This window comes from Notamacropus eugenii, chromosome 3, assembly GCF_028372415.1.
Source record: "Notamacropus eugenii isolate mMacEug1 chromosome 3, mMacEug1.pri_v2, whole genome shotgun sequence".
NCBI classification, from domain to species: domain Eukaryota; kingdom Metazoa; phylum Chordata; class Mammalia; order Diprotodontia; family Macropodidae; genus Notamacropus; species Notamacropus eugenii.
The window spans coordinates 362,507,026-362,520,269 of NC_092874.1; the positions used below are offsets into that span (position 1 = coordinate 362,507,026).

A 13,244-nucleotide genomic window follows, 5' to 3' on the forward strand; every position below is an offset into this window, starting at 1 on the left:
CCCAATCATACCATCTAACTGGGACTCAGGCCAGGGCATACCTTCCTTCTACAGAAGAGGTTCTTAACATGGGTAGATTTCAGGGGTTCTGATAACTGTATTTCAATACAAATGGCTTATCTATATATATTTATATACCATTATTACTACTGTATTTGCCATCAAAAAAGGTTACTTTGAAAAGGGGTCCTCAGACTTTACCAGACTGCTAAAGTGGCCCATGACATAAAAAACGTTAAGAACCTTCCTCTACACCCTCTTGGTGCAGTATATTGTATTATAACATTGGAAGGTGAAGTAGAAGGCATATTAGTCTTGGATTAGAGACCTAGATACAAATTATGTCTCTGATCATTACTGTATGACCAATTAACCTTGTTATTCATTAGCTGCTACAAGTATAACTATTCTTAATAGAGATGACTGTATATCCTTCCCTATATATATATATCCACTCTCAGTATTTCCTGATATCAAATTCCACATCCAAAGAAGAACTCATTATCATTATCCCCACACCTACCTTCTCTCTTCTCATTTTGAGAAGCATCAACATTTTTCTAGTCTTCTGAGTTAATAACCTCCACTTATCCTTGCCTTCTCTCTCTCTCATCCTCTATATCTAATCAGCTGCCAAATCATGCTGGTTTTTTTTACCTTTACATCTCTCAAATCAGACCCTTCCTCACTACTTACAAAGTTACCACCTTAGATCAGGCCCTCATCACCTCTCAGCTTAACTATTACAATAGCTTCTTAATTGGTTTCCCTGCTTAAAGCAATCCACCCTCAAGAAATCTGCCAAAGTGATTTTCCATAAGCTCAGATCTGACCAAATCACTCCCCTAACCAACGAATTCCAATATCTAACTGTTACCCTGTTACTGTTGCCCTAGTTACTTCCAGGGAAAAATACAAACTCTTCTGTTTGGATTTTGAAGTTCTTTATGATGAGGCCCTAAACCTAATTATCCAGCTTCCAGATCCATGCCTCCCTTTCCCAAACTGGCCTTTTTGCTGTTCCTCACAAGTGGCATAAATTGATTCTGTCCACTTACAGAAATAATTTATTAAAAGGAAAAAATGTCTAATGAAGCAAATATTATTATTATTTTCATAGACATGGCAATTAGCTTCAATATAAAACCATGAACTCATTCAACAGAGTAACAGGAATTCTTGATTATAATTTTCTGATTCGAAACAAGTATACATACTAACATATGCATATATACAAGAAAAATATATTCTCTTCCCCTCTTCCTAACACACTGAACCAAATCTATACATAAGATTAATTTAAATGATTAATAACAAAGATGATCCCTTCTAGGAGGAAAAAAATCTTAATTATTTAAAATGTTGGCAGTTTGAAATCTTCTGAAAAGGATACTTTTCTTCTCCATGATTCAATTTAATTCAGTTATGTGTACGGCAGCTTTGAACCTTGAAAATCTGATGGTAAATAATACAGAGAAGACTGAGGGAAGGAGTAGTCTAGGAGAAAACCTTTGGGCTCTGAAGTCAGAGGACCTCATTTCAAATCTTATCCTGTCATCTACTTTCTTCATTTGAGAGATCATTTGATTTCTCTGGCCTTAGTTTCTTCACTATGAAGGGCCTCTGAAGTCCTTTCCAGTCAGACCTATGATCCTGTGAATGTCTACCACAAACTCTATGGTGGAAAACCAGGAGAGAATAGAAAGTAATCTTAAAAAGACTGATCAATAATCTTAATTTTAACATCCAGCCATTTCTGTACATACCATTCAGCATTTGGATGAGATGTTGAGACCATTTGTGGGAAGTCAATCATGGTTATGTGGTCATCTTTATCCAACATTAGATTGAATTCATTGAAATCACCATGAATTAGTCCATGATTAGCAAGTTTAATAATTAGTTCCATTGCTTCATTATATACTGCTGCAGGATCTTCAATGTGATGTACCTGGCACCTAATACCATTTAAAGTGCAAGAAATGCATTAATAAAATTTTAATTTATCACTTCTAATAAGTCATAAACATAAATGCTGTTTAATGTACTTGTATCACTTAAATGTCATTTTACCATTTGATTATGATCATGATGGGAGTTTACCTGAAATTTTAAGTGAACAAAAGACTTTGAAGATACATTTCAGAATTTAGTGCACTTTTCTCAACCTGTATTCTAGACCAGAAATGTCAAACTTGCCCTGGAGGCAGGAACCAGATTAAAGTAAAATAAACAAAAAATTATAGATAAAAATGTAGATAATGTTAATTTGTGTTTTCTAAGTCAATATGGAGCTTGCAGGATCCTTTTCTACTTGAGTTAGACATTATTGTTCTACAACATATCAGTGTATTCTGAAATGTTATCACTACCAAAGTCCTAATTTCAAATCAAAACTGAGTTTTCAATCTATTTTTGTATTCACTCTTTTAAAACCAATCTCTAAAGTCCCTAAAGTGGTATAAGTTTTTTTTTAAAAATTACATTTTTGCTTACTAAGAATTTATGCTTTAAAAAAAATACTTACAAAGGGTAACCATTTATGAGTTCCATGACTACTGCATGTCTATTATAATCAATTGGTTTTGGAACTGGAAATTTCCTCTCATAGAGTGCCTGAAAGAAGGAAAAACATGTAGAGCTAAGGAGGAGATCAATATTTAAAATGAGATATCAGCTCAGCTGATTAACATTTAGCTCCTTTTAGTCCCTACCCATTAAGTCTAGTTCTGCCCTAGTAGATGCTGTTCTACACGAACATTTTTCAAATATTTTGGGCCCCTTTCTGTCTAGCTTAAAGTATGGCATAACACACTTTAAGTTGTTCACATGTTCTTCTACGAATGCAACCCAAGACAACACTGGCTTCTGAGGAAACTACTTTATACCATTGGTACATATTGAACTTGCAGCCAAACAAAACTGTGATTTTTTTTCAGTCCACACGAATTGCTATTAAGCACATTTCTCTGTTCTCTACTTTTGCTGCCAAGCGTAAGTATAGGACATTTCTTGAACTGAAAGAAAAAGGTAGAGTACTGATTTGGGATGACAGTTTCCAATGAGATTATTTCTGTGCCAACTGCATTTGATTTAAGGCAGAGAAATTGCATTATTCAACCTGCTATTCTTCTAACACTTGTGATGCCCTAGTCTCTAATTTATAATTTTGTTTGAACAATCTATTACAGGAAATCAGTTGAGTGATATGGTAGATAGAGCACTTGGCAGGGAGTTACGAAGACACAAGTTCAAATCCTGTCTCAGACACTTAATAACTCTGTGACCCAAGTCACTTAACCTTTCTCAGCTTCCGTTTCCTCATCTGTAAAATAGGAAAATAACACCTAGCTCACAGGACTGTTAAAAGGATCAATTGAGGTAACATATGTAAAGTGCTTTGTAAACTTTAAAGCATTAAAATAAATGCTAGCTATTAATCAGAAAGCATTTTATCTTATGCATTTATGCAGCTGAAGCCACGTGTGTGCGTGTGTACGTGTGTGTGTGTGTGTGTGTGTGTGTATGATCTTCCCCCTTTTAGAATATAAACTCCTTGAAAGCAGTGACTATCTGGCTTTTCTATTGGTATCTCAAGTATTTAAGAAAGTTCTTTGCACTGTAATCAAGAGTTAAGTAATCTCTTCTCCATTCACTCATTAAGCAGCTAGTATGTGCCAAAATATTCATCTTATGGTTGTCCCAGTGGACCTACTTCTTACTTGGGGGCCTATAAAAAGATGCCATTTATATCCAGTGATCTCAAGCCCTAGATATTTTTAATGATATAGTAGCTAACACTTCTATAACGCTTTAAGATTTTCAAAGTGTATTTCATATACTGTCTCCTTGGATCCTGACAACAACCCTGTGAGATAGATGCTCCATCATTATTCCCATTTACAGATCATGAAAGTGAAGCTAAGACAATGACTTGCCTAGGGTCACAGACTAAGTAAATGTCAGAGAGGGCTGTGATCTTGATATCACATCCAGCACTCTATCCATTGCTCCACCTAGCTGCTTCTATGAACCATTCAGGAATCGTTTTTCATCTTCTGGATAGTGTTTTTTCCTCCCTCTTTAGTAATACTGGTATCATTGTGATGACAGAGTCCATGGCACAACAAACAATGAGGAACTGATTTTTAAAAGCAAAAATTTTTCTCCCATAGACAATTCCTAGCAGCAGTGCTTGGGAGCAAAGTGAAGAGAGCTTGCTTCTTCCTCATCTCTTAATCTAGTTAATGCACTAACACAACTTGAGCCATGTGAGGTTGGTTATCACCTACCCTGGGGTTCCTAGAAATGATGCCCTAACATTCACTGTTCCTTCAAAAAAATCTCAAGAGATATAAGGAACTTCAGAAATGACAATTGTACTTGGACAAGAGTAGTCTCCTACAACATCCTCCAAATGGTCATCTAGGTTTTCCTTCTAGATAATAAGCCTCCCTGAGTTCAGCCCAAGATCCTATTAGCTTTTTAAGCTACCTCTGTGTCTGCTTGTTTTTCCCCTGACTGTAAAAAAATGGAACCAATCCAGTTCTATGTGTTAAATGAGACAAACATTTCTTAAGAGCTTATGTGCTGGCAACTGGGCTAAGCATTAGTGACATAGGAAAAAAAAAAGCAAAAACAGCTCCTGTCCTTGAGGACCACCAAAACGTACAAAATATACACCAGTTTTAAGCAACAAATACTTCCCCCAAAAGTTTAAATTTAATAATTTAAAAAGTACTACATGAGCTTCCTATAGTTTAGAAATCATATACTTATAATGCCTCATAACTTTTCTAAATTTAGGTTTTAATTCACTGGGTTTTCTTTGGGGGAGAGAAATGGATAGAAGATCTTGTTGAAGGTGTATGAAGAGGACATACGAGGCTCCTGAAGAAACACCCTCTTGCCTATGGAAGAATGAAAATAAGGAGGAGGAACTGAGAGAAGGGAAGGAATCAATTAAGTTGAAATCTAAGCAATTTAACTGTGCTAGGTAAAAAGCTTAGGGAAGTGAGATCACGGAGTTAAACAATGTATCTTTCCAGACTCACTGGATATTACTCCTCTCTCCTGTACTCTGCCATCCGGCCAAACTGGCCTTCTTGCTGGTCTTATGGCACTTCATGTCCTACCTCCATGCCTTGGTCCTGACTTTCCCCATACCTGAATGTGCCTCTGCCTCACAGATGCCTTCTCTTCCTTTAAGATGCAGGTCAAGCACCATCTTCTGCATAAAGTCTTCCCCAGTATGTCCAAACTACCCTGTGTGTAACTGCTTTGTATATATTTGTAGGCTTTATATTTATGCTATGTATTTTTACATGTCCTTGTTGTCTCCCTTGTCAGAATGAAAGCTCCCTGTGGGCAGGGATCCTTTCATTCTTCATACTTGCATCCTGCCCAGACCTTAGCACATGGCCTGGCACATAGTAGGCACTAATAAAAACTTGCAGATTGTTGACTGAAATGGATACAGTTTGACTTTGGCTATAATATCCATGGTACAGGGAAAAATAATTTTGCTTTTAAAAATCAATACCCCATTGTTTGTTGTGCCAAGATTCTGTCATCACAATGAAACTAATATTACTAAAAAGAGAGGAAAAAACACTGACCAGAGATCAGAAGATAGAGAACAATTCCTGAATGGTTCATAAACTTTGAAGCAGCTAAGTGGAGCAATGGCCTTAAAGGTCATTTGTTTTAATATTTTGTTTATCAGATTCCATTCCAAAGCCTAAAGAGAAATTAAATTAAGTTGGTGCCCTTCCCTTCTGCAGATGCCAAGATCATAAAATTACTTCTGGGCTCCAGGGACTTAACACGGCTGCCTATTCTCTTTGTGCCCAATTCTTATTTGAGGCAATATTCCATAAAGGAGCAAAAAGAAGTCTCATTACCTCAAAACACTTATGTATGTAGAGGTGGCCATTGAGGAGCAGATGAATAGGGGCTGCTTATTCCAGCCTTAAGGAATTTTTCTGAAAATTAGCAGATTTATTTTTAGAAATCTTAAGAGAGAAACTGGGAATCCAGATTTCTATGTTTGTACCAATTAACTTAGCAATCACAGACCCTTAAACCATGAAATTAATGGTATTTGGCTACTTGTAGGTGTATGTGTAGAAAATCTGTACCAATAATTATTTCAGGTTGCTGCATAGAGGTGAGGAAAAAAAATGCAAAAATAAGTACAAATATTTATAATTAAAAGTACCTTCATGTAGGCAAATTCCTTCATGGCAGACAAACGGGATAAATAAAGCCATGACATATTATGTCTGTGCTTGTGGTAATCACGTTTGATTTTCAAATTACGGAATGAAGTCCTTCCTAGTCTGTGAAGCTTTAGCGCAAACTGTTTCTCCTCTTCATTTGCAACAATATAAATATCTGTAGTTGAAAGAGTGAAAAAGTCATTATTACCACATGCAGAGTAATTTCCCCCCTTGAGTTAAATCAATTCTAACCTCCCACCATTATTTTATTTCCTTTTAGGTAAAAATGACATTTCCTAATATAGGTAATTAGAAAGTCTACTATCTACATTATGTCAATCTATAGGTGAAGGGACAGCCTATAGAACTAGCCTGTCAGTAAATACATCTGGAAGAGACAACTTTTAGTTGTTCAGTTGTGTCTGACTTTTTACGACCCATTTAGGGTCTTGGCAAAGATACTGGAGTGGTTTGCCACTCCTTCTGCAGCTCATTTTACAGATGATAAACTGAGCCAAATAGGGTTAAGGGACTTGCCCAGAGTCATTTATAAACTGAGGTCAGATTTGAACTCAGGAAGATAAGTCTTCCTGACTCTAGGCCTAGCACTCTATCCACTGTGTCACCTAGCTGCCCCCGAAGAGACACTGCGGAAGAGATTGGGCCCAAAATCAAACAAGCAGAACAGAATTGGGGGGATAGCTTTTGAAAAACTTGTCAAAGCCTTTTCTCTCTGGAAAAAAAAAGTCTATTTTTTGAATATCAATAGTCATGGAATACCAGTCACTGCAAACACATAATCAACCAATAAATAGTACTATGAGGGAAATGCTATAAAGGATGTCATCAGAGACAGCTATTTATAACTGGTAAAGAAGATGGGCCAGTCATGGAATGAGACAGACAGATGGCTGACAGTCCTCATGTTATACTCAAATCCATGCAATGCCAAGAGCACTGCAGTGGTCTTTAAAGTGGAATGTACTGCAAAGAAATTATACTTGTTATCTTAAATTAAGCTTTACTATTATGCAGATTGACAGCAGTACCCTCACTTAGGCTGCACATGAGACTGTGCCATAGTCATACATGTCTTGTATGACACAGGAGATTTTCTCAGGGAAAAACAGGGAGTTCCCTAACATGGAGGGACTAAGGATGACTCTCACTTGTTGGTTCATTTTCAGTGAATTGTGATGTATTATAGTTTACTGTGTTCCTGACTAAGTAGATTTATGGATATTATCTAGTTATCTAAACTACTTCAAAGTGGACAAACGTATTATAAATATTGTTGTCAAAAAATCTCTATAAGCACAAGTGACTAGGGAAATGGCAGAGGTAACATGCTATTCCTATGAATCACATTCTGAGGTTGAAAATAGTGATGAACCAATTAAGATCTGACAAGGCAGCCAAAATAAATTAGAAATTATCAAGATAATTTGAAATACAGATTTACATCAACTATTACTAATGATGAACTTTACTCTGGATGTATCTTTGTACCCTGCTTTACTAGCTATGGCTTTTAAGGTCTATAAAGTACTTTATATGTTGTAGGTTTTTTGGGTTGATTCTCGTAATTTCATGAGCTAAGTATTATACACTTCAATTTTACAGATAAACTGTGTTTCAGAGGGGTAAAATGCCACAATTAGTAAGAGTAAAAGGACTGGCCTGTTTTTCGAGTATTAAAAGCATGAGTCCAACGCACTGAAGACTGGAGATTCCTTCAGTACTATTTTTTGAACAATTTTTAATGTATATTTTGTGACACCATAAGACAGGCCTACACAACTTGCAGTATGCCAAAGAATTTTGGGTGGCCTATGAAAAATGTAGAGGAAAATATCCTCTACACTTTTTGTGGGCTGCCCCAAATCCCTGGTGTGTCTTTGGGCTGCAGGTTGTGCAGGTCTGCTATAAGACAATGTTTTTCTTTCCTCACATGATATAAAACTGTTCAAATGAAAATATTTATGGTCTTTGGGTACTCACTTATTCTGAATATCCTAACCTGATTGTAAGTGCTTGCTCTAAGATTTATAAGATAATACTTTGCTATCATGCTACACCGCTATCTTTTTTAAAATAAAGAGAAACAAAATGAGTATATTATGTTTGAAGACAATATACTAGAATAACTTTAACTTGGGAAGACTTGTATGAACATATGCAGTGTGAAATGAGCAGAATCAGGAGGAAAATTTGTACAATAATAGCAATATTGTGAAGATAATCAACTGTGATTACAACAAAATTTTTTGTTACTGACACAATGACCCACCAAAATTCCAAAGGAATCAAGATGAATCATGCTATTTACTTCCAGATAGAGCAGATGAACTCAAGAGTGTAGACTGAAGTTTCTTTCCTTTCTTTTCTTTATTTTTTTTTGGGGGAGAAGTGGCTAATGTGGGAATTTGTTTTGTATAACTATACATATTTTTAATATGTTGTTTACTAGTTGTTTCTCCTTCTTACCTTCTTTATGGTTGGAGGAGGGAAAAAAATTTGGAATGGAAAGTTAAAAAACCAAAAACATGAATAGTATTTAGGGTTTTTTAATAGGCTTTTAAATCTTGCCTCTGTTACTGACTACCTGTATGACCTTAAACAAGTGATTTCACCTTTCTGGACTAACATTTTCGTCATTTATAAAATGAAAGGCTAAGACTAGATGAACCTTAACCCTTATGGCTCTAAATCTATGGTACTAATTATGAATATCTGGGGAAAAAATTGTATAACTCAGAAAACTAAAAAAGGCTTTCCTTTATTTTCTACACAGATAGCACTTTATTTATATACTGATACATAGCAGAAGAGAAAAAAGAATAAAGAAAAAGGGAAGCTAATTAAAAAAGAATTCAACATTTCAGAAAATTACCTGATTCTTTGCCAACACCCATTTGGTTTCCAACAGAGTCAATCACCTGTCTTGAAGAAAGCGATTTCAAAGCGAGGTAATCATAACCTCCATTTGTCAACCTATAGCCTTGGACAGCTGAAAAAAGAAAAAAAGAAAATTCTTTTATGTTAGGTTCCAATTCTTATGTTATTCTCACTTTCTAAGATACATACTTTTGCCTTGAGGATCTGTTTTAATGTTACTATTTTCCCCCCCTTTCTAAACACAGAAACTATACTACATACTTTTGGGATGTATTCTGTTTATGTTAAAAAGCATTATTCACATTGACCTTATAGGTATCTTCCTATCCTCTATATCTACCTGACATTACTTATCATTTAGCAGCTAGATTGTATTACCATATTTTTAGTAATAGCTCATATTCATATTGGTTTTCAAGAACAGCACTTTCCTCACAACTACCATTATTTTACAAATGAGAAAACTGAGAGACGGTGAACTGATGTGCCCAGGGGCACATGACTGGAACCGGGACTTGAAACCACATTTTCTGATTTTCAGATAAGGAGGTGTTTTCTACTATATCACACTGCTGCTTCCATAAATTCCACAATGTTGATATGAGTTTGTTCATCCATTCTCTATCTAAATAATGAGGCTCTATCCCCAGTGAGATAAGTTTTGGTAATGGTTCTAATTCATATTTTAAAAATAGAAATTATTATTTTTATAATTTGCACTGTACTGTCAGTTTGCCTCCCCCAAAGAATTCAATGTGCATTGAAACCATCAGATGAAAGGCTGTACAAATATAATTTATCCAACTTTTACAGTTAAGGAAACTGAGGCTAATTGACTTGCCCAAGGTACTAAGAGGTAGAAAGTAACAGTCACAACTAAAGTCCAGGGCTTTGATTTAACTTTTATAGTGCTCTTTTAAGATTGTTGCATTTGAGTGCCTGCTAAATGTATGTAAGGCATGTATGGAAAATATGAAAGAACAAAGACACAGTCTCTGCCCTCATGAAGTTTAGTCTAGTAATGGGGATAAAATAATACGTAAATAATTCCTCATATTGTACAGGTCCTCCCATGTTCCTAATCTATTGTTGAGAAGTCTACTCTCTCTCTGTTAGATTTTTCTCTCATAATCATTCTCTTTTCTTACACTCACAGAAACCTGGTTCTCTCGTCTGTTGTTTCTCTTTCCAGTACTGGCTGTTCCTTCTGAGGGGTTACCAAGTCAGAAAGAACCAAAATACACACTGAGCTCCACTCTCCCCTGCTGCTTTCAGATTCTCCTCCTTTAAGGATCACTCTGTTGGGCAGTGATCCTGTTGTCACCTGCCACTTGCAGGGTTATTCTTCCACCTTTCTTGAGAAATTCAGTCTTCTCTGAATATTCTCAATTCCCATGACCACCAGGGATCTCATCACCACTCTAAGCTGTACCACCTCCATGATTTTGAACTCTGGAAATATCTTTCTCAATCATAATATAATATCCCTGAATTTCTTCCTTTGCTTTTCTGTTCTGAAGTCTAGTTCTTGGTCCTCATTCTGACCTCAATTTTACTCCCTGAGAATCTACTAGTTTTTCATCCCTCCTTTGACCTCACTTTCTTGTCTTTATAGCAGCTGTACTATTAGTTATCCAGTTAAACACAGTCCTACAGCCCCGAATCCCTAGCTAATGATGTTTTTATGCAGTTTACACCCTGCCAATGACCAAGTCTGGGTAATCCCCCCCCACCAACTTCTTTGCTTTTACACTGGTGGTACTCTGAGCCACTACAGAAATGTACACAGCTATTCTTTCTAAGTTTACAAGGAATTTATGTTACTTAATCTCAATTAAGCCTACCTTGTAATCCTTTGGAGATAAGATCTATATTAACTAGTTCATGGAGTTACAGCGAGGATCAAGTAAAATAATGTCGTAGAGTCAAAGTGCTATATAAATGCCATTTATTCCCTGATACTCATGTTATTTATAGCAGCTGTCCCAAATCTTTTCCTAAAGTCCCCAGTATTATTCACCTTGTGTTTCAACAGATGGCCCCCTTGCCTACTTTGATGAGAAAACCCAGGCCATTCATTTTGAATCTTCCATCTCCCTTACCTTACACCTCCCCAAGCTTCTACATTTTCCCCCACCTTTTCTCCCTAAAAGACAAGTCCTTTCTGACACAGCCCTTGATGCCACCTCTTTCTCCAGGAACAGGCCCTAAGAGCCATTCCCCTCACCCTTCCGACTACTTCTTCCACACGCCTTACAAATATCTGCAGGCTTCTCTCATCCCTAAAACAAAAAAGACCCATCACATGATCCTACCCCCTCAAAATATCCTCCCCATCTTTACTCCAGTTCAATGTTAAATTCTTAGGGAGTTGCTTATGCTCACTGCCTCTACTCCCATCCTTACTTCACCCTTGTATTCTGATCTTGATACCTTCCCTGTACTGAAGTTGTGATCTCAAAGGCTAAAAGTGATTGCATGTTTGCTAAATCTGACAGGACTTTTTTCTACTCTTTGTCTTCCTTGATCTATGCTACCCAACACTACATTCACCACTCCTTTTCCTCCCTCAGCTTTCTTCTTTCCCCCTTTTCCTTCTTAACTGTTGCCAAGCTCCTTTTCCATTTCTTTCATTGAACTACTGTACATATCCTGGCTATGTCTCAGATGTGTCCCTCTCTCTCCATACTCACTTCCAAAAAGCACTGTACTTGGATTCAGTAAAATCTGAATTCAAATCCTGTCTCATATATTTACTTGCTGTGTGACACTAGGAAATAACAACCTCTATCAGGTTGCTTCCTCTTCTGTAAAATGGTGATGAAAACAGTACCTACCTCACAGGACTGCTGTGAGGATATAAATATATGAAGTGCTCTGCAAATTTAAAGTGCTTTTGCAAACTAAATATTACTTATTATCTCATCAGCTCCCATGTCTATGCAGATGACTCCAAATTTCTATATATGCAGTCCTATTTTCTCTCCTGAACTCTAGAACCTTATCTCCAAATGCTTAAAAAATAGAAACCATTATCTCCCCTCTGCTGACATTCCAAAAAACAAAAACCTTACCATCTAAAAATGTCTATCGAGGGTACTACCATCCTCCAAGTCACCCAAATTCATAATCTTGACTTTCCTCTTTCATTTCCCATATCCAATCACTGTTAAGACTTGGGATCATAAAGAGCAGTCTAGTAGAGTAGCTACAGTTCCTAGAAGGAACTTAAGTAATATAACCCAGGTGTGCACACAACCTGTGGCCCTCACTGTTTCTCACCTGGACTTTTGTAATAGCCCCATGATTAGTTTCCCTTCTTTTAGTCTCTTCTGTTTCTAATTCATTCTCTGTATAGTGTCCAAACTAATTTTCCTAAGGCACAATAAACCCCTGGAACACTTCTGAAGCTGGTTTCAACCCATCTTTCTAGGCTTATTTCATATGACTCCTTTTCACACACTCTATTTTCCAACAACCTACTTCTTTTTCAGACTTGACCTTTCATATATTTGCAAAAGACATCTCCCATGCATAGAATGCCCTGTTCCTTGGGTTCCTTATCTCCCTTTAAAGGTCAGGTTAGCTATCACCTCCTCTAAGGATCATCCCTCCACCTTCCAGATGCAATCATTCTTAGAAAAAGAGAAAATACTCCCTCAGTACACTGAACATGGGAGTGACTTTTTCAATGCAGGTTGCCCCTTTCTTCCCTTTAGGGCACAATTATTTTCTGGAAATGATGTTGAAAAGTAGGCCAGTAGACTGGACTGTGTGTGCTGTTCCATCTCTTTCAAGAGGTGCTACAGAATGAGTGTGTAAACAATGTAATAAGGGAAATATAGATTTATATGAGGCAGGTTGAACGAACTAAGCAGCATGCTTATTAGGACTATGGTGAGATAGGAACAATTTTTTATACTGACTTCTTGGAAATTTTTCAATACTGCTAGGAAAGTCTTACTGTTCAGTGTTTATGATACTATGAAGCTTTTAACATTTTTTTCTCGGTGTTATCTAAATAACGACAAGAAGCAGCAAGGCTTCTTGTGTATATATAAATAAAATAATGAGTTATAAATAATGAGTTCTGGATTTAAGTCAGAACAATCAAGGTTCAATTAT

At 36.6% G+C, this 13,244-nt stretch overlaps 1 protein-coding gene across 1 annotated transcript in view; it reads right to left on the bottom strand.

Annotated features, from left to right (window-relative positions):
- RIOK2 (RIO kinase 2) overlaps nucleotides 1-13,244 on the bottom strand; it is a 38,522-nt gene that overhangs the window by 13,906 nt on the left and 11,372 nt on the right. The window contains exons 3-6 of the mRNA XM_072597348.1: nucleotides 9,115-9,231; nucleotides 6,221-6,396; nucleotides 2,528-2,616; nucleotides 1,767-1,958 (exon numbers count right to left, since the gene is read on the bottom strand). Coding sequence (XP_072453449.1) covers nucleotides 1,767-1,958; nucleotides 2,528-2,616; nucleotides 6,221-6,396; nucleotides 9,115-9,231 — 574 coding nt within the window. The remainder of the gene's footprint in view (nucleotides 1-1,766; nucleotides 1,959-2,527; nucleotides 2,617-6,220; nucleotides 6,397-9,114; nucleotides 9,232-13,244) is intronic.